The 23,609-nt window shown below is 28.1% G+C and overlaps 1 protein-coding gene across 1 annotated transcript in view; it reads right to left on the bottom strand.

The window, feature by feature from the left end:
* Nucleotides 1–3,661: 3,661 nt before the first annotated feature.
* LOC142320882 (uncharacterized) overlaps nucleotides 3,662–23,609 on the bottom strand; it is a 64,641-nt gene continuing 44,693 nt past the window's right edge. Inside the window, exons 3-4 of the mRNA XM_075358866.1 lie at nucleotides 14,427–14,546; nucleotides 3,662–4,950 (exon numbers count right to left, since the gene is read on the bottom strand). Of these exons, the coding sequence (XP_075214981.1) occupies nucleotides 3,913–4,950; nucleotides 14,427–14,546 (1,158 nt within the window). The 3' untranslated portion in view covers nucleotides 3,662–3,912. The remainder of the gene's footprint in view (nucleotides 4,951–14,426; nucleotides 14,547–23,609) is intronic.

Here is a 23,609-nt window from a genome sequence, read left to right as displayed (position 1 = left end):
CTATTGAAGAAAAAGAAAATGTTAATAAAAGTAAGAAAGAAATAGGAGATATTTTTATATGTACAATAAGGATTTCATGATTTCATGAAATTAGATAAGATAGAATTTATTAAAATGAACATAATAAACTTCATTTAAATACAGAATAACTATCATAAAAATATTTACACTCGAAGTAACATTTTAGAATGATTATTACAAAAATTAATGTTTTAATTAAAAATAAAGAATTTGCACACTTATTAATTTCTACACTAGTATTAAAAAAAAAACACAACAGACTAAAAAAGAGAGAAATAATACAAAAAAAAAAAACTGATGAGAAAAAATTGAAAGACTATTAGAAAACAATTAACCTGTGGTTATGTTGTTTTTCTTGCCACTAAAAACTAATGTTCATACGAACATACATTTGCAGTGTTAGATAAATGATGTACCTCCACTTCTATCATTAGAGAATTTCCGATGTTCTATTCTTTTCTTTTGGTACACTTTATGTCACGCATTTTTATAGGTTTTGTAAAGATTAAATGAAACTTAAAGAAAATTAGATCTCTGAGTTTAACTGATTCGGGGAAAAAATTAAAAAAAAATTGCATTTTGTTAAACTTTTCTAAGATACGGTCTAGTAAAAATATTTTTGTTTTGGAAAAATCTTTGCTATTTTTGTTAGACATCGGTATTTGACGCTGAAACAATTACTGTATAAGAAACCTTGATTTGATTCGTTAGATATGATAACTATGAATTCTGTTTTATTGGTCACCGCAAAATAAATTTGAATAACCGGTATTTAAAAAAAAAAAAAGAAAAAGCAATAGAATCATTATTTTATCTCGGAATTGAGAAACTGAAGCTGTATTTCGAAAACCGGTTTCTCAAATGATTTCAACATTTTCCTTTATAGCTGTATGATAGGTTACTGAACAGTGAGTTTATCTGTGTGAAACTATTAATTTTACGCTAGCAATTTTTCGGGGAGAATTGGGGGAAAAAAATTTTGCTAATTCTTTTTGCCGTAATTTATGTACTACCTTATCGCTACATATATCTTTTTTTTTATTAAGAAAGGTTTTTTAACCACCTAAGTAAAAAATCGAAACTAAAATATTCGCAAATTTCCCTCACCCCTTCGGAAAATTTTGATTAAATTTTATCTTGATAAATGTCCTATGTATAGATACCTACTGGCCAAATTTGAATAAAATCGGCTCGTCCGGTCTGAAGATTATTTGCTAAATGTATTAAATTAGCATACGTATACATACACCAACCGGAAAAATGGTTGTGGTTTTTTTTTTGGTCTTAATGAAGTTCTTGAAGGGTGGAAGATGATCTGTCCATCCTTTCCCCTATATAAATATTATTCAACTAAATTTGTGGCCGGGAAATTAAAAATTAAAAGGCTATGAATATACAAAATTTCTATTAAACTAAAATATTCACTAATTGATCAAAGCACATATACGTACCGGGATGTATTTTATTCAAGAAAGGAGAATTGAAATTTTTACACTTCGTAAAATTTCGTTTATTTTCTCATGCTTTTTAATTAAATAAAGAATTCATAATAATACATTTCTATTGAAGTCCTTTAATAAAAACACAAACGCCACGATCAAATATTTAAACTTGTTATAAAATATTAAAAAAAAAATATAAAAATCATCTGGTGGAATCTTTTTATAATTTTAATTGTCATAAAACACATACAAGGAATTATAGAGGTTTAAAAAAGTTTTCAAAGAGGTTTATAGTCGCTGAATTTGCCTGGTTTTCTTTTATATATTGGTGCTGACGAGTTTTATTTCTTTAAATTTGTGGGGATGTTTATATACTTGACGTGAGTATTATGTAATTGGATTTTACTTGGATTTTTCTACGATGATTCAAAGTACTTTTAAATGAATTTCTAAGGAATGCCAAATTTTGTGTCGTTTATAAATGCTAGAGAAAATATTTCTTTTTAAAGATTATAACAATGATGGCGTTTCGACATTGAAATATACTAAAATGAAAATGAATATTCTTAATCTAAGAATATCTTTAGAGTAGCTTTGAAAATTTTTAAGAAAAAAATTTTATTAAAAATTTTAAAAATCTAAATAATCAGCATCGATAATTTTTTCGAAGAATATAAAATAAATAAATTGTATTTAAACAAATTTAATTCGTGAGGTCTCTATAATTTGTTTTAAAAAAGGTTTGTATTATGAGCTGTTTGTAAAATATTTGTTTTTTCCAATTAATCTCTTTTTATAATTTTATGAGAATTTTTATGAAAAATAATCAAATAATATAATTCAGAATTATAATGGGATAGGTTTTTAATTATTTTTTATAAATATTGCTTAATAAAAGTGTTCAGTTTTTAATATTGTAAAAAAAAAAATATTCATAAAATATTTTTCAAAATTGATCTTACCTAAAATTTTGAAATTTGCTTGTTTTTAGTGTATTTTTTAATATTTTTGCTAACATTTAAACTTTAAAACATATTATAATTCGTAATGATTTATAAATTAGATAACATTTATAATTCTTTATGTAAAGAATTACGATATTCCTGCTGTTATAAATGTAAAAAATAAATAAATGTAAATCAGGGTAGAGTATAGTAATGTTTGTCTTCCATTACGGAAGATTGACGGTTTGAGACGGAGCTGAATCGATTATATATTAATTCTAAAGATGCGGGATAATTTGTAACAAAACGGTAATGTAACATGAGGATTCGTTAGTGCTTAAAAGCGAGCGACATGATTGTTTAGCGGCATTCCTCACCGCTCCAATCGAACAATCATGATCCGCGACTGTCGGTTTTTTACGAATTCCTTTGGTTATTATGTTAAAAGTCAGTTCAGGATAGAAGATGTTCTCATCTCCTTCATCTGACAGCCATCATAGTACCTTCACGCATGTATAACGATTCAGTTAATATTGTAGTTGTGCCAAATTTTTTTGTGTGTTATTTTGTTAACTTGTTATTTATTGATTCGGCCGCTACAGCTTCACTGTCTTCTTTAACTATAAACCTACTCTACATCTCGATATTTTAAAAAGGAACTGATAAAAGTGTCGTCTGAAGGGTAAAAATAGAACGTATAAATTGAAACGTAGTACCTGCCAATCTTCCGTCATTGATATCGCTTTGCTGAAAGTACTATGTTCTTTTTCAATTTTTGCTGCTTTTAAGTTCAGAAGCTGTTCAGAAATTTGGAAAACAGGGAATTAAGGTTTTATAGTGCTCACTAATTTCTTATTTAAAAGCATATTTTTTAAAGATATTCATTTTAACCTTCCACCGTTAACATTCCTTTTTCTGAATAAACTTTGCAATGCAATGCTTACCACGAACGTTTACATTATGAATCAGTCGCCGCTTTACGACTCTTCAATATTCTCTCATCCGACTACCATTTTGTTTATTAGATCATATTAATTACCTATCCCGTCATGGTGATTCAGAGATTTTATAAGATACACTTAAAATATGGGTATGATATCTAAACAGAAAAACTTTGATGAATGACCTTGAATCATGATAATTCAATTTTCTCTTTATTATTTTTTTTATTTAATTCTATTTAAAAAAATAATAAAATATTTTTTTTAAGTAAAATTAAAAGGATTCGATAAAATAAATCAGTCAGAGGCAATACAGATCCATTCAAAAAATTAAAATAAAACTTTTCTTGTTTTTGTTAAAATTTTAACCGCTATATTTTCCTATTGAAGAGAGCTTTGTGATAAAAGATTTTTAAAAAATCATCTATACAGCCTACTTTTCATCGAATATACAGTGAAAGAGAAGTACCGTTTAGTTCAGTTATGAATAAGAAATAAACATAACCGTATAAGTTACTTCGATTAAATTTTTAAAAAAGTAAGGAACTGTTATAGGAACTAAAATTATCGCTGTTTAACCATAACGACAGCAGAAACTACTTCTTCTGAATTACCTACACCTTTACGAAACTTATTTGTACCGAATACTACGTCATGTCTTAAACTATCTTCATATATATTTCGTTTATAATTATTCGTATTTCTTTTATCTTGTGATAAATCAGGAGCAGGAATATCGTACGATTTTGCAGGTACCGCGCCTTGTGGTGCGTTTATCGGTGTCCATTCACCGGAGGATGAAGACGCGGAAGCGGTAAATTCTGAAGATTTGTAAACGGGTCTAGGATAATCTACTTGATCTGGAAATATTCTGCCTGGAATTTTGTATTCGATCGATTGTTTATTTTGAAAATGATTAATAGGTTTTTTGTAATATTTTGATAAACTTCGTAACGGCGCCGGTGCAGGTGCCGGTTTTGGAGACGGTTTTGGTGTTGCCGGGTGATAATAAATATCGCGATATGATTCTTTTCCGTTTGACTGCGGGCCGGAATATAAGTTATCAAAAAACGATTTACCAAAACCGTCCGTTTCACTGCTAGTTTTAAACGGGTGTTCTTCCTCCTCCTCTGAATGATCTTTTAGCTGTTTCTTAAAATCATTATTAAATTTCTGTTTTGAAAAACTTTCTTCGTAATTTGTCGTTATATAATCGTCATCGTGATAGAAAGCGTTACTCTTAGGTCTTGGCGTAGTCTTTCTCACCAAAGGTATTTCTTGTGGCTTTTTGTAATATTTACGATAAGATGATAAATCGTGTTGTAACGGTTGGGGATATTTATGAATGGGATCGACAAGACCTGGATTTATTTTATAATTTTGCGTGAAGTCTAACTGTTTGTTGGGAGGAATATGAACACCTCTAAATCTGTGATGTGTGTTCTGTTGAATATCCGTATTGTAATGAGGATTTTGCGGTATTCTCATTCGATATTTCATATCGACCGGGCTGGGCGGACCGTAAGTTGTCGCTCGAAGCGGAGAATCTGCCGTTAAAATGAATGGAGAATACGCATTGTAACCGGATTTATCGTCGTCTCTCTGAAACAAAAATACAAGAAATTAAAACATATTTTGTTAAATTCATTTAACATATCTATTTTTCTTCACAAGTTCTCAGATTTACAAAATAGAAAACATAAGATCTTAGTAAGTCGAGGTGGTCACAGTGTTTGTTAAAAAATGCACAGCCTGCTACCACTCGCATATGATATGCTTGTACAATATATTAACTATTACAATTTTACATCACAAACAGTAACATACTACTGAACACAATTTTTTGTTATAAACATGAAAATTAAACTTTACAGGTTTATCACTGAAAAAACAAGCGAAGATCTTGGTAATTTACACATATTGTACAAGCATTGCCTAAGGAAGGTGATTGGTTTTCCACCTGGATAAAATATGTTTAAAAAAAAGAAAAACCTTTTGGTTATACAAATTACATTTCAGTACCTTTTATTTTTGTAACATGAATATTTCTTAAAAGTCGAAAGAACAAGTTTTGTTTAACCCTCTCCCAGAAAAAATAATGATTATGTTGATCAAGTATCTTTCTAAGGAGTCAGTACCGGACAATAAGAATCAGAATATTATTCTTATACTAAAAGCCTTTTAGGCCTCAGATGAGTTAGGGCAGACTCAGTCTTCCTTAAATTAAAATGATTAATCTCATTTTATGAATCAATGAGTCGGGAATTTAGAGCTTAATTGATTCGAGTTCGATAAATTGTAACGTAGTACACTTTTTAAGTTGCTGTACCAACTGGTAAGTAATAAAGTTGCACTTAACGTAGATGCGCAGTTGAAAAATTATTATTGATTTACAAGGCTCAGTATGTTATCATATATATATATATATATATATATATATATAAAGTGTCTCGAGAATTTTTGGCCAAAATTAAGGGACTGATTCAGGATATAAATAGAAATATTCATGTACACAAAATTTTCCCCTCTGGCCACTATTTTGTTTTTTTTTTTTATTTGTAAATAAGTACAGTATGAACTGATTAAGATATTTTATAAAAGTTTGTATAAATATATCCAATATCTTCTGTAAAGCAAACAAGTTTGAAAATTTTACATTTAAAAATTCCAAAATGGCGTTTAAATTTTTTTATAATTAAATATTACTTTAACCAATTATGTTTTATTAAATAAAATATTAAATTTTTATTTAAAAAATAAAAATTTTATAGTAAAAAAAAGACATCCTATTTGTTCAAATCGGTTGATAAATGACTAAGAAAGATGTGGCTGAAATGATAGGTGAAAACAGGAAAAACTTTAAAAGTATAATCAGTAAACATCAAGATATATATTTTCTTTCGCTCTGGATACTGAAAAATAGGTTTTTTATAAAAACAGTACCTCAATAATAAAGTTTAAAGAACCGGAACTTGGTATATCTTTTTTTTCTAATTGTAGAAGTAGGTAAACGTAATGGAGAAAATAGGTTTGGCTACTCATTCATAAAAATTAAGATATTGATTCCATCCGTTTTGGAGAGATTTAACAAAAGATTTTTTCACATATTTTAATTTTGGTATTTTATCTTATTAAAAGATACTCTTACTTTTAATGATATTTTTGTATTTCGTACGATAATGAATACAGTTACTCCACTATATTGATCTTTGTTTATTTTTTCTTTTAAGGACTACACGCAAAAATCGCGGAATTTTATTACACATATTCATGCATACAACACTATACTTAGCATCAAAGTACGGTTTATACCATACAATGTACACTGTATTCTGTACTTAACATCTGAAGAAGGCGCCGTGTATCGAAACAGCTGTGTTTAAATAAAACTCATGAAACAAAAAAATACATTGTTTTCATTTTTCAACTTTTAATTATGGATTTTTGCCAAGTAAAGGCATCATTTACCGATTACTAGATAAAAAGAAAGTACTAGGATAAATTTATCTTCACGAGACCAAAATTTTAACTTAAAATATTTACAGAGATCTGTCTCCATATGACAAAAAAAAATCTTTACTTCCTTGTACGAAGTAAGGAAGAATTGTGATCGCGAAAAATTTCGGTTTACAGGTTTCAACAGAAATATACATTTATACAAAATGAATCCATTTTGACTAGTCCATTTTTCCTGAATCCATTTTGACTAGTTTCGGCGTGACGTCTTTATGTACGTGCGTATGTATAACTCAAAAACGGCGAGCCGTATGGTGTTGAAATTTTGGATTTAGAACTGTCCTAACATTTAGTCGTGCACCTTTCCTTTTGATTGCAAAAGACTGCACCAAAAGTGTCCAATATAGCCCAAAATCTAAAACATTTGGATTTTTTACTCTTTCTTAACTTTAGTCCTTATTGAGAGCGTTTCAACGATATATCATAAGTGGCACTTATTTTCATTGGATACAGAGTTATAGCCAAATAAATTGTTAATTAATGGAATATTTGATCTTACAAGGAGAAGGTACATCAGTTCGAATACGATTTTATCTCCTTTTTTTAATTTTTTTATTTTATTTTAATATATTGATTTATTAATAATTTTTAATCTCTGATTATAAAAAAAAATTACAATAAATAATTCAATAATAACAATAAAAATAAGGAAAATATGAAAAAAATTCAGAAGTTATTAGTGAAATAAAATTTATATAATTTGAAAAATGTGTGCATGTAACTTAACAGGCGTAAAAGGAAGTCATGTGGTGTCCACATCAGATTTTTTAATTTACTTAAGTTAAAAAAGTAGTCTCTCGGGTTTGAATCCCGGTCAGGCATGGCATTTTCATACACGCTGCAAATCATTCATCTCATTCTCTGAAGTAATACCTAACGGTGGTCCCGAGGTTCAACAATAAAAAAAAAGGTTAAAAAATAGCACTTTATTAATACCGGATTCCAGCACCAGATTTAGGTAATAGTCTCTTTACATTGTTTATCGATATTTGTTTTCCATGATGGAGGTTGTCTTTCTTATGAATGGCTTAAACTTTTTCTACGGCAGTTTTTTATTAGGCTTATCCAAATTTAAATAATAATAGCCATTTATATAAATAAATAAAAAGTTTTAAAAACCTTCAGATTTCAAATATAATGTACATAATAAAAAAAAAAAAATTCTTTAGAAATTCCGACATTATGAAGAAAAGGTAATATAAAGAAGAATTAGTAAGTTGGTAGCCCAGTTTTTAATTTGACGTCGATTTCAAAAAGTCCTTCTCAAAAAATTTTAAAATTTTTTTAATAAGTTACGTCGCTTCTGATTAGATTATTTTAAAGGTTTTATTGTTTTAATTAATTAATTCTTCTTAGTTAATCAAATATATTCTGATCGGTAATTTCTAAACACGATATAGATCACTTCAGCTATGGGATAATCTACTCCATGGATATAAAAAAGTCCTACATTTGAGTGGAATGGATCAAGGGAAACCATTACAATACTTGGATCAGAGCATCACAGAATACACAATTAATTATAAAATAGAAAATTAATATTATCAAAGTCCATCACATAAATTATTTAAAAAAATATAAATCCATGAAATAATGTTGAGGAAATAAATTAAATATACGATTCACAATTCAGAAAACATTAATGAAAATTATTTGAGAACATATTTATTTATATATATGTTAAAGGGGTTGCAGAAAATTTGAGGTTTTTCAAAAATCTGTAATTCGTATTATTTAAAAATTCATCGACTGAGTAATATTTTTCGGCAAAACAAAATATTTTAATTGTATTTTAAATAAATTATTGAGAAGTCTTTTTTAATATTTCGGTAATTTATTAAAAATGCCCACGGAGCATCATAATAAGGATATTTCTGGTGACCAAGTACTGTGTTGTGATCTGGTTTGGTAAAGGTGGATATTATTTTTTAATTTTAAGTAAATGTTCTTTTTAGCAAAGATTGCACATTTATAATATAAGTTAACATTTACAGTTTCTAAATATCGGTTTACATAATTCATACTTATAGGCGCCAAAAAATAATCTGACATTTAATTTTTGTATCTTAAAAATTCGTTCTGACCTTTTGAGGGAATCCAAGAAATAATATTATAGGCGCCTTAAAGCTTGTCACCTAATAAAACCCCCAGAAATATCTCTTTATGGGCAATTAAAAATACTATCCTTTTCGGTAACGGGAATTCTATTTACCCGATAGGCAATGTTACGTCTATCTGAGAAGCACAATGTTACGGTTTTATCCAGGTAGTAAATAAAGAGAATTGTAAAATAATATTCATTCAACATTACATTAGATTTTGACATCGACGTCAAATTCAAAACCATCCTACTGCCAACGATTTACTTATACGTCGATTTTGGGATGAATCAACGAAATTCAAGAAAAGAATCGAAAAAACTGTTTAAATAATTTTCATTTGAAAATAATTTTAATAATAAAATAACGTCAGATAAAGCAAAAGTGATGAAAATAAAAAAAATAAAATACATTAAAATATCTGCCTAGACAAATAAATTTTTAATTTACATTTCCTCTTAAACCAAATTGATATTATCGAAGGAAATTCCTCTAGAAAAAAAAAAATTAATCGAAATCAACATATTTGATGATTCGTAAAACTCTCAATAAAGCTTGATGATATATTTTTAAAAAATCTGCTTTTACCTTAGTATTTTAATAGGATTACTAAGTAATGATAATTAATGATCCGTTATAATTTATTAAGTGATAGTAAAATAATGTAATAAAGTATTACCGATGATTCTATTGACATTTAGTTTCTAATGTAAATATTACATTATTAATATAAAAACTACTTACTACAACTGCTACGTAAAAACATAATTATAAAGGTATTGCTTCCATCTTTCACTTTAATATTACCTAACTTATATGTCGTGATATCCGATTTAAAATTTCAGTGAAAGTGAAAATTAAAAGTGTATTAGTAAAATAAATGATATTAAGATTAAATTAGACTTTCCAACTGATGTTAGTTACTTTTACAATAAATTTAATTTAATATAAAAAAAATCTTGTTTCTTTTTGTGAAAGTTACGGTATTTTTATAGGTTCGGTATTACAAAGTATTTATATTAATTAAATAATTGTTATATTATCTCTCGGTAATAAAGTTGAGATATTGCTTCTTTGCGATACAATTTAGCAAATAATGCTCCTACCTCAAAAAAATCTATTTTTGGGAATTAGACTACCACTTCTCAAAGATTCCATGCGGAACAACTCAAAAGTTTAATTGAAAAGGTGTACGTTGTAAGATTTCATTTTAAAGGGCATTGAAAAATAAACTTTTGGCAAAAAAGTTGGGTCACAATAATTTCAACCAAAATTATCTGGATATTAAAAAATCCCTTTTAAAAACTAGCCGTGAAAAACATTAAATGACCGTCATTTTGGTTACGGTTGTTATATTCCAAAAATTTTTATATAACAATCTTTTCTTTTCAATGTTCTTTTAGATGATTTGTTACAATCCTGTCTTTTCCGTTTCAAATTTTTAAATTTCTTCCCTTATCCGATCCCTGGCGGGTTGGGATATGATATTATCAATCTATAAAATAAGTCGTTTCTTCGTAGGAGTATTTGCTAAATTAAATTTTTTATTTTTAACTGTTGAAAAATTATTTAAGTGTTTTCATATTGTGTGTGCGTGCGTGCCTGTATGTGTGTGTGTGTATGTGTGTGTGTGTGTGTGTGTTAGAACTGAGTCTGATTTAAGTTTCCGCCTAAAATCAACAATAATTTCCTTCTAAGAGTTTTAATTCATTCAGTGTCCCATAAGTTTCCATACGTAGAAAAATAAACATTTTTTTATGAAAGTCATTTTTATTTATACATTATATATTTTTTTACGTGTGTGCACTACAGAACTGTAAAACACATTTCGATGCGTGTCCTCCACTGCTGAAGAACATGTTTTAGCCCAACTGAACTTACGCTTGAAATGGCGTTGGTGATACTTTCCTTGAGATGATCTATGTTTTGTATCTATTCAGAAAAAAAGTTTATTTTTCCTTTGTTTGGAAACTTATGGAGCACCCTTCTTCGCAATAAACACGAGTAGAATGATGTGAAGTTATACATTAAGTTTATTAAAATATATTTTTTCAGTTCCATTTTAATGAAACGTTTTTGAGCATTTTGAGCTTTATTGAAATGTGATAATATTTGAACCTAACTTGTGATATAAAAAGTTTGTTATAAGGCAATAAATTTTCCCGTTCACAGTTTAAAAAAAAAAAAATCAATAACTATGTAATAGTTATGTAATTTATTTGATGTAATTTTAATTTTTTTCTTATTAGATGTGATAAAAATTAATTATTTATTTAAATATTTTTATCACTTGAAAATAAAGGTAGTAATTTTACATTTATCACAGTAGTTTGAATCGGTTAATGAAACATTTTAAACTAGAATTCTTCTACGCAAAATATCGCACTGCTTGGTCAAAGAATGATATAACAAAATCGTGTTACATATTTTTCGATAGTGTTTATTTTATTTATTCATTTTTCCGTACTGTGACCATGGACATACTCTTCGGTGAAAATGATAAAATTAAAAAAAGAGGTGAAAAAATCCGCACCTTCGTCAGTATCGAACTGAGGCCAACTAATCCGGATATCGGCATGCTAATTGCTGCACAAAAGAATGTGAAACATTTTATTTTGTTTGTAACAACGGTTAAAAGTTGAGAATGACATGCAATTATTTATTCAGGATGATTTTTTCTTTTTTTTTAATTAACTTACCTAATTTAATTTTAATGCTGAAATTCATCTTAAACTATACAAAAAAAAGCAACCAAAGGATTGGATAGTTTTCCCTTGAAAAATTTTATTTCAAATATGCCATAAAGTGTTTAAATATTAATGACTTAATTATGGAATATCGATAGTAGAATTGCGAAAAGGATGAAAATATTTAATATAAAAGTTTGGATTCTCCCTTGATCAAATTTAATCTGTACCTTAAAAATAAACAATATTAAAAGAATAATTGTAAAAATTATTTGGTCCAAGTTAACCAAATGATGTTTTTATCTTCAAAATTGTACTGTGTTTAGAGTACAATTATTTTAAAAAAATGACCACTTGTTCCACAGCTACTTCAATATAATATTTTTAATAACAGCCACAACTTTAAAAACACATAAAATATCAGATATTACAAAGAATTTAAAAAAAAATTAATTTTTAAGTCGGGCCTCATGGGATATCTATTTTTTTTAAATTTCCAATGCCGTTTACTTTAATACTAGATACAGTTGGATTTTCAATATTGCAAATTAAAGTTTAAAAAAATTGATACTTTAGTTACAGGTAAACTTGTTTTTTGAGACTTCAAATTTTATTTATTGGAATAATATTTACTGCAGTACTTTGGTCCGATTTGATGCAGTTTATTCAACAAGTTAAAAAAAATTATAGTTTACTAAAATAAAAAATAAAAATATGGTTGCTACTTGTATGGCAGAGTGATGAACCAGGGGTGTATATATATATATATATATATATATATATAGCCAAATATTAGTGCCAGATTTCAATATTTTTGGTTAACGGTTTTTGTGATAGTAGCAGAAACTGTTTAGAAATAATAATCCCTCATTCCTAAATCCGATGGGCTTAAACATTTGGTATTTATAATAATTAAACGACTTAATAATTAATTTTATTGTACTAAAGCTTAATTTGTTTTACAATTACTCTACAAAAATTAAAAATGGTGAAAACCACCCTTCTCCCTTTTTTAATTTTATCCAAACTTTAATGTCATTTTGCCCCATACATCCAAATTTTTTGACCCGTTTTCGAAGAATTTATCTTGAACCACTCCGGAGATACCAGTACAGACCCACACACGAACATATATACTTATACATCTTCCGGAAATTTCTATTACTTTTTTGTGTGATACAAATTTCTAAGGAGGTCTTGAAATGTCAACATTTCCAAAATCCCCGTTACCCAAAATTCTGGTCTATCAGTTTCCGTTTCCCCTTTAAAGTTTTATTTATTTCAGAGCTATTCCTTTATATATAGAGTTTTATTGTTGCCATATCAGTATAGCTATAATAAATAAAACTACCTTTTTTTACTACTAATATTTAACAAAAATTCCCACAAAAAATATTTGTAACGATATTCTTAAAAAATCAGTTTTTTGTTATTGTGGTTTTCATCTACGGCTTTTTTTCTTACGGGAAGGTTTTTGATGTGCGTCCCATAAATGTCAATATCTGTGAGCTTCTGCTGAATTCCCAGCCGTATTAGAATTTCAGGAAATGAGCGTGCTGATAGTGTGACAAAAGAGGCTTGTTTCTTCTTTCAATCTTCTTTCAATAATCGTATTATTTCTGATGACGTTGTCTGTTTTCTGAAGAGAATTATCAGTTTTAGTACACTAAGTTACACAAGTTTTAGTAAACACAGTACACTGGGTTTACTCGTGGATATCTCATGACTGAAACCGGTGCACCCGTTTGTATTCACTGCGACTGCCGACTAACTGTACACCTCATCCTTGTGGATTGTGTCTGTTGCGTCGGAAGTTTAGACTAGAGGTTAGCTCCGACCTATTTTAGAAAACAATAAGATATTGTTTTACGATTTCTCCGCTTGTTTATATTCATGCAATTGAGTTTTCCGTCGTATGTTTCAGTAATTTATGCCATTTAGCGTGTGGTGGATGTACGTACGGCAGATGAGCGTATTGTATGCTGTGTTATAGACGTATGCTGTGTTTTTATATTCCTGGGTTTTAGTTTATAATTTAATTTTTAATATTTATTTACTGTATAAATATCGTATCTGGGTGCTGATAATGAAATTTCGTTGTGCGCGTAGGAAAAAATAAAAATAAATATTTGTTAATTTGTATCTAAAAGATATGTTTTAAACTAGGATCGATATAAATAATCAAATGTAAGGATACATTCTGATATGTACAAAGAATAAAAATAAATAGATAATATAACTTTAATGTAATTATTAATCAAGGTTTGTGAAAGTTATAATTAGTTGAATGTTATTTATGTTAAAGGATTGACGTTTTTACAAAAAGAATTGAATAAATTTGTTACGCGAAAGTTTACCAAGTACACAGAATTATAAATTTTATAGATAAAAAAAAGAATAAACTTAACATTTTTTTACTCATTTCTATTAGAATTGAATGTAATGTATAATAGTTAATTAAAAATAATTTATATTTGATTTAAGATGTCACATAAATACAAATAGAAGTTAGAAAAGTCATTTTGAAACTTTTTATTTTATACTTTCCATTATTTAGAATAACTTTTACTTTCTTTCTATCAGTTATTGCAGGAAGCGTTCTACATTATTAGTCAATATACTACATATACCATATTAAAAGATAATTGATTTATTATGTACTGTAATAAAATCGATACATTTTACTTACTAGAATATAGTGACACAAGTTATACAGTAAAATTTGATTAATATCAAAACTTAAAACAAAAAACTCTCAATTTTATCGATAGTATACCTGATTGTTGTTGAATGACGACCCTAAATTACTAATGAGTGTATAGCTGGAACTGGACGTTGCGTGATTTGTTGGACTAGATATTTGATCGATATTACTACTCTCTTCTTTTAGCTGATCCTGTAAATAAATAAATTTATTGTTTATTATATATCTTTTATCTGCCTATCAACAAAAAATTTTCTAATTATCTAATAAAAATTTCCTTATTTTAGGTAGGGAAACGTGCGAGGTCTATCTAAGAAGTATAAACAAATGTAAGAAAACAGAAAATGTGTTAACCTTTAACGTTTTACTACTTGAATCTGTCTAGAAGGAAAATTAACTGTCTCTCCTTCGCCTTCTCGTTGTGTTTCTCTCATACATTTATATGTATTTTACCAAAGTACATTCTAACACCAGAATAAATTAGTAAATAAATAACATTGCTAACTAATATACGCTGTATTATTCGTTTAATTTAATCGCATAATAGGGACTATACAACTAAACAAGAGAAATCATGCTAATCGAGTCAAAATTAGCTGGTCGGGCTTTTTTTTTCAAATATTCACTTTTCATGTCCCTCTCTAAACACAATTTTAACCATTAAAAATGAATAAGGATATTTCTATTTTTTTTGTTTTTTTATATCGCCAGATTAGACGGACCGATTCGGATGAAATAATTTTGTACGATGATTCTTTTTTTTATACGGAGCAGTCATTTTTAATTTAATTTTGGTCACAATCAGTAAAGGGGACAGAAAAATATGGACCTTTTTTCACATAATTTAATCTTCTAAACTAAGATACGTTTTCATGATTGTCTTATTCAAAATTTCATAAAGAGTGGAGAGTAAAAATATTTTACTTCTTGGACTAAAGTCACTTCTCATAGTAATTAAATGATCCCGTTACATTAATATCTTACTTTGGTTATGTATTTGAAATATTTCATTCGGAGTCAGCACGGAACCCCCGTTATCTCAAAATTTGTGGTCCCATTAAGACAATCTACCGGTTATGAGGTGCCACCGGTGTATTAATTAAGAATCTGTAAGAAAACCAGCCAGCAATGGGATTCCATAAACAAGAATTCGTAAGAAAGTTAATCGTAAGTATACCGAAGCGAATACACGGACCTGCTAAAACTTCAGCTAGTTTTCCTTTTAAATAGTGATCCAATCGCTCTCAGTAGCCAGAGCCGTCTTAACTTTCCCAGTTTTAAAAAAATATTTATTACTAAATTTCTTTCATGATATATTCACTACTTCATCGGCAAGATATATTTTCTTTTTTAATTTTATAAAATTATAAGTAAAACTAAATATAAGAACAGTAAATATCCTTTATTTTAAGAGACGATATAAACGGTCAGTAAATGATGCAAAATGATGTAGATCATACAAAAGAAAAATTTCGTGAAAGAATTACAAAACAATTTTACATAAGTATGAAAGGAAGAAATTTGAAAATGTACTTCCAAAAACGTATTATGTAAGCTTAGAAAGTTAGATAAATAATATTAAAAATTTTAACTTATTTTCAAAAATAGAAATAATGTCAGTTTTAAAAATAAATAATAAAAAAATTCATGTTTCATTCTGTTGAAAAACGGTTTTTAAATAATTAAATAAAATTCTTTAATAACAATTGACTCGGATAAATTATATAATTAATTTTAATATGTTTAATTCATCTTCTGCAAAACTTATTTATGTATATAATTTGTTTACTTAATACAGCAATAACAAGGGCTGATACCCAATAAAAGTTAACCAAAAATAAATGAATTTGTAGCGTGTGAAAAAATGTTTCACCCGTCTGTGACTCGAACCCGGAACCTCCGGATGAAAGGAGCATTCGCTACCACTCTATACAGAGCTAACGTAATAATGTAAATAATAACAATCTATAATCAAACAATGAATTTTATTGGTAGAATAATATCGTTGTAATTAATTGATGGGTTTTTACACCTCATTAAAACAGAATGTCTATTCTTATTTCTTTTTAATTATATATTAAAGAAACCATTATTTTTGAAAGTAAGGTACTGTATGAATGATTTTCATAGATAATTAAAAGAAGATAAAGCTCAACATATATATATATATATATATATATATATATATATATTGAAACGCTCCTTTGTTCCCAAAAAAAAATATTATAAAAAATAAAAATATATTAATTAAAATGAACATATTGTTTTTTTGTTTTTTTAAAAATAAGTTTTGAAGGACGTATGGTTCAAGTCTATAGTAGTTTGTCTTCTGAGATTCCTGTCGCTGTGAGAACACTAGATGCTAAAATAAAAAAAATATATATATTTATATAAACAAAAATTAGATAGATAATATTTATATTTGTTTTAAAAAAATATTTATGAATTTCAATAAATTATAATTTTACTTTTATGAAAAAAATTATATAAATAATTTTTAATTTTAATTATTTTATTTTTTTTAATATTTTTAATTTATTTATAATGTACGTAACAAAAATAAGATAATAATTTATCCTGTATTCGGGTCCTATCCATTAATATATTAAAAAATAATAATAACAGCACGCACGGATTAAAAAAAAATCTATATACTAAATAAAAGACAATCTTTGTTTTGTGTATGTCCTAATAACTCAAAAACCACTTAACTGATTTCGCTGAAATTTCACAATTTATTATTATTTGTCCCTGGAGTGTTTACATGTTATTAGAGCCAGAATATTTAATAATATAATAATTTTATAACATAATATTTAATTACATAACTGTCTGAGGCAGTCGATATTGACATAGACAACGATCGATAGAGAATATAGCTCTCGATATATACAACGACATAACATTTAGTAAAAGAAACTTGTTACTTAGAATTTATTTATTACAAGATTTTTTTTTTAGAGAAGTTTTAGGTTATTTATTTACACGTTTTTAAAAGAAATTTTAGATTATTTATTTAACGTTTTTTTATGATTTATATAGAGTGAGATTTGTGAGTTTGAACTGTTGTAAACATTCTAGCATAGCGAAGCATTGGTGGGTCCACTAGTTTGTTATATAAAATAATAATTTATCCCTTCATTATAGGACGGAACGGGAAAATCCTACCGCCCGGTGCCGGATTCACTAATTTCTTTACATGACTGCTGCAGCTAGACTTACTAACTTACACGACAACTTTAATCCAACTGACTGGACAAATGACCCAGGAAATCGGAGGATTAATGAAAATATTAAAAATTAAATATCTTATTTAAGATCAAATTTACATACTATAAGTAGAAATAGATAAAAAAATTAATTTAAATAATCGATGGATGAAGCCCTTACTTGATGAAAATCCAACGTAACAAAAAAAAAAAACAAAAAACAAATATGTTATTTGATTTCCACAAAATTATTTAAAACAGTTGTTATGATTTTGTAAAATAATTTTGTGTAAATCAAATAACATATTTATTTTCTTTTGTTAAATAAATTAACTAAAATTTAAAGAAAAATTCCCATTTTAGATGACGCAGTATTCTAACTTGAATAAAGAAGAAGTATAATAGTAATAAAGCAGTAAAATATAAAATTTAAGACTAATCGGTGATACAGAAAATTCTACTATCGAGTCTTACCCTTGATTTCTCTTGTAATGACCTAAATATTTATATGGAAATAAAATATATACGTTAATGTTTTGATGTAATTGTAACAGTTTTCTTATCATAATGAAAAATTAAAAAAAAAGTAGTGAAAATGAAAAAAATCAAATTAATCTTTAAAAAATTCTAAAACCGTTAAAATTTGGGTGATGAAGATCAGTCTAGTATTTATTGAGATGTTGGGTTCGAATATTTAAAAAAAATAATAATATGATATTTCCTGTTATTTATATATACTTTTTTCTCTTTCCGTAGGGCGAGGAAAAAGCTCTGCCAGCAGAGCGGGGCTCTCACCCGCTAAAAAACCTCCCCGCCTATCATACAGTGGCCGGATCTAACCCATATGGTATGTACAGTTCCTGCATGATCACCCAGGCAACTCTACTATCCGAATCCGCATGACCCCCCCCCCCAGGCGTCCACAGGGGGTGATCGACGAGCGACGACTCCGAGCAGCCCGCCGCCCACCCTCAGAAGCTGGCCTCCCTTGATCACCCGTCATCGAACGTCACGTCTCTATAGATCCGCATCTGTTCAGCCTGTCGTCGCCTCTCTTCACTGGCCTTCCCTCCTATCATTGATGTGATCGTAGTCAAGATACATCCCCATTTATATTAATTGTAATTAATAGTGTATTTATATTGTTAGGGGCCTAAAGATATGCAGCAACATATTTATTGCAAGAAAGGTAGTTATGAAACGAATCGTAATCTCTTTATCCAGTAAAAAGATATTAAAATTCAATCAAATGACAACTTCTAAAATTTAATTGCATAATGAGCAAGTACCTTTTAAGAAAAACAAAGTTGAATTTAATAAACGGATCCAAGAGTTACAATCATTTAAATATTTAGATAGAAATAGAACACTACTTGACCTAATTTTATGGGAAGAAATAATATTGACCTTTAACATTTTTGATTGAAGATAAAAATATTTTTGAAATAAAATCAAAAAAAATTAAAAATATTATAAATTAATAAAGATTGAAGAACCGCGTCAAAACGATTCGGTACAACGTTAAGACAATACGATTAAAATTGTTGTGTATTTTAAAAATTTATTTCAAAATTCTACCATACCGAATCATTAATACTTAAGAAATTTTATTTAAATTATTATGAATTTTTGATTAAGGAAGATATCACGAGGCAAGGAAGAAAAAGGTTTATGAAAAAATATTTTAAATTTAAAAATTAACAAGTAAAAATGGTGAAATTAGAAAATAGATGTTTAAAGTATGTATATAATTGTACAGAATGTAGTACATAGAGAGAGAGCTTTACAGCAGGAAAATATGAACAATAAAAAAAACCAGAAATGCAAACAAGAACTGAATATTTTGAATGATATGGTCTTGTAGAAGAATGTTGATTAAATTTGAAATGAAGAGGCTTTAAGATGAATCAGAGAAAAAACATAAGCCTGTGGCAAATTCTTACTAGAAGAACTAGGTTGGTAGTCATATATTATGTAGGCACGCATACATTTAGTTAATTTAGTAATTCTGTAGTCGAAGGACACGTTGCCCGAGCGCATAGTGGTTATGACACTCCCATGTTAGTTATGCATCGCATGCTAAATCGGACAATTTAAGTCGTTTACATTTAGTTATAATAGAATAAAACACAATTTTATTACTATTACTACTACTTAATAATATATTACAGAATTTTATCTCATGTGTAACTGTAAAAAAACTCCACTGTAAAAGAGAACGAGATGTGTAAATAGGTTATGTTAATCCTTAAATAACTTTTCATCACTTAAAAGTAAAAAAAAAATAATAACTATACACATCTAAAAACTATCTAATATTTCAGTATGATACCATCACACTTTAAGCACTCAGGAGGCTTCTATCAGGGAAAACTCAAAAATCTTTATTAAAAAAAAGGAATCGTGACATCATTTTAAAGGGCGTTGAAGTACAAAATTTTATACATAAAAGATATCAGGGTACGACTGCTCTAACCACAGCCTACAATTCTAATAAGGTAGTCTACAGTATCTCTTAAGTAGCTGTTCAAAAATTGTATCATACAAATATAACATTTATAAAACGCTCCTACCTCAAAACGATCTACTTTCTGATATGACACTACTAATCGGGGTGTATTGTAAGCCCCTTTTGAACCTAGCAGTGAAAAGTATTAAATGGCTGCCATTTTGCTTAAGGTTGTCTTAGGCTAAAGTTGTTTAAGTCAAAATTTCTGTTTTCCAATGAAATTTAACAAGCTGTATCAGAACCCTACTCTTCCATTTAACATTTAGAATTGCCCTCATGGTGGCTTGGGAGTATGATGATATCATACATATATATATATACATATATATATATATATATATATATATATATATATATATATATAGTTAAATTACCATTATCAGAACATTTTTAAGTTGGAATTTATTAAATTTTGTGTACCTGCAGAAAATGTAATTAAAATTAAAAAATAAAATAAAATTCGATAAAATATCATTAATGCCACCCCCCTCAATTAATTTCATTAAAATAAAAAAACTTAAAAGAATAATCCTGATATGCACTGAGCATCGATAATACTCGTAATTAATTTCGACCAGATACGGCTTGGTCAGGACCAGAATTTAATATGCCATATCTCAACATTTGACTTCACTCTAAAAAATAGAATAGTTTACTTCCTGGTATCATAGCTTCAGAGCTACGCTACAAGAAGGAAATTATAATAGTATCAGTCAAAAAAAATGGTTTTTATTTCTCAAAGTTTCATGACCCAGGGATCCAAAAAACAAAAAAAAGTGAGGGTATAATGTTCGTACGTACGTATGTACGTGTGTTGGCATGTTTGAAGTTTAATTTAACTGGATAATCTGATTTTGATCGGCTGAAATTTGTAACAGTGTTTTAGTTTAAATTTTCAACTGTGACAAGTCTATATGGGGTATTGTAGATAAAATTTTGGGGTCAATATCTTCTGGGGGTGGGAGTAGATAGTTTTTTTAAGTCAATTTTCTCAAACTTTTGGAAACATAATCCTACTTTATATTAACTTTAGTACAGGTGTGCATGATTATCTGACAATTAAAAAAAAAATTGTCCTCAAATTCTCCCCTTCCTCAAAAATCGAAAAAAACCTATCTTTTCATTTACTATATATTTTTAACAGAATTTTTTTATGTCTTCCTAAGCATAGAAGTAGTGGCCCAAAAAAAATAGTTTTGAGGCAATATTTTAGGTGAGGGAGCCGATCATAGTTTAAAAATATCGAAATTAAAATTTTATAACTACTATGTTGTCAGCTTTTTTTTTACATAATCTATTAATTTTAATAACAGTATAAATAGAAAAGTTAAATAAAATTAAAATTAAACAGCATAGTGTGACAAAACACTTGACTGGGCAATAAAATAAAAAAGTTCGGTTTATTTTTGCAATCTGACGCGACTTATAAATGAAAACGTTTGTGAATATACCAAAACTTTAGTTTCAAGTTGCTTTTTATTTGTATGTGGAAGATAAAAAGGCGTTAAATCTTATCTAAGCTAATATGTGTACAACTTTTTTATCCATCGAAAATTTTATTTTCAGTGATTGTAAATTAATTATATATACTCGTATATATATATATATTTGTGTGTGTGTGTGTGTGTGTGCAAGAAGACTGGCTATTTAAAAATAAATTGTTATAACGGTCTAGCATTACTTTTTAATTATTTCCATTATGCAAAATTGTATATGTAAAATAAATAATATCTATTAAATTATATATATATATATATACATATATATATAACTCAGTAACCATATATATATATATATATATATATATATGGTTACTGAGTTAAATTAGTGAACATAATACATTGTTTCACGACAGAAAGGAGCACATTAGTTTGCTCTGTACAATGTCTATTCCACTCTTTGTTGTGACTGATGTAAAGCATTTAAGAAGCACTATGCGTAGTACAACGATGCAACGAAACACGAATCTCGGTTTTATAATAATTATATCTCATCACTTAAAATTCATTAAATTTTGAAATATGGCTTTTTAAGGCTTGTTATATTAAGGATTTATTCATGTGCTATACGATTTATTAAAGTTATTCTAACATATTGAAGTTTTTAATAAAAGAAAAAAAGGATAAATTGCTTTTTACATAATAATTGTTCATTTATATTGTACATCAAAGCATATACAACACGTTCAATTAGTAGCTTATTAAAATTCCTTTCGGAATGTAATATCTCTTGAGTAGGTTTTTGATGTAATAGAAAGCTGACAAAAAGTTGCAAAACTCGATAAACTACTTAGGAGGAAAATTAAGTTGTATAAGCCTGTAATTATCTCCTTTTCGTCTTGACCAACTGTAACCAAAATTAAATGGCATCAGTTACTCATATTCTTCCTGATCCCGTAGGGGATCGTCTTGTGACGATCCCAGTCGTTTCTTAGTCCTGATGGATTTTACCTGAGATTGTCTTTAGACCCTCTAAACTTGATAAGACAACACAGTCATAAGCTCTGCCACCGATTCAAATATTTAGGCAGACGTTTCTATCAGTGTATTTACTCAGCCTACTATCACCTTCGCATGGCCACTTCCAACCACGACCACAATAACTTACAACTCTCAACTATCAAAGTAACCGATTCGCGGGAGCGCGATGCCAGCCTCTTCCTCTAACGCTGAAGGTTTCAAACAAAAACTCTTTCTATATCTAACTTCAATTAGCCTATGCATTCAGATCATTACTTGATTTAGTCTTTAAACACTAAAAATACTATTCTCATACCAACAAAAAAAGTTTTGATCGCAAAAACGAAAAATCATCATACAAAATTTCATAAACTTCGATTAATCCAATGTTAAGATATCATTCAAGACGTTAACTAACGGAAAAAAAATTAAGGTTATTATTCCATACCTCTTAATGAAATCGCCCGAATTTTGAAACTTATGTTATGGAATTATCTAATTAATACAATAAAGTGACGAGTTCAAAAATAACAAAAAAGAAAAAGGTGTTGTTTTTGGATTTATCCCTTCATGTGAGGCTTAAAATAAAACCAAACGCCATTAAAATACATCTTAACTACATAATGGGAAATAAATTATGTGAAAAACTTACCTACCTGTCGATAAAATTTTAAGATATGGGAACGACGAGGTTCATATCTCCCTTCTTCTTTAACCGATTGTGACCAAAATTGAAAGTCGCCAATGCCCCATATACAGAAATAATCTTATACTCTTGCAAAAACTTATCCAAATCGGTCCATCCAGTCAGGAGATATCAAGATAAAAGCAGGGCAACATAGAATCATACAACCGTATGTAGTACGTATGTACATCCTTCCGGACTTTTTCAATGCTAAAATTGTGTTTAACTACATGTTACAGCTGAGATTGTTAAAATTGAGTTTTCAGTTCCTACTGCAACCTTTTTTTAATGCTGCAATTTCTTAAATCATTGCATTAGAAAGTTAATATTTTGCTAGCGCTAAAACATGTGTGTAAGTATGTTTTTTTGAAAAACCTGAGATGATTTTTATTT

The sequence above is a fragment of the Lycorma delicatula genome, chromosome 3, assembly GCF_047948215.1.
Source record: "Lycorma delicatula isolate Av1 chromosome 3, ASM4794821v1, whole genome shotgun sequence".
Classification (NCBI taxonomy): domain Eukaryota; kingdom Metazoa; phylum Arthropoda; class Insecta; order Hemiptera; family Fulgoridae; genus Lycorma; species Lycorma delicatula.
Note: the sequence above shows the minus strand (reverse complement) of the source record. Positions and strands in the feature narration are given on the sequence as shown.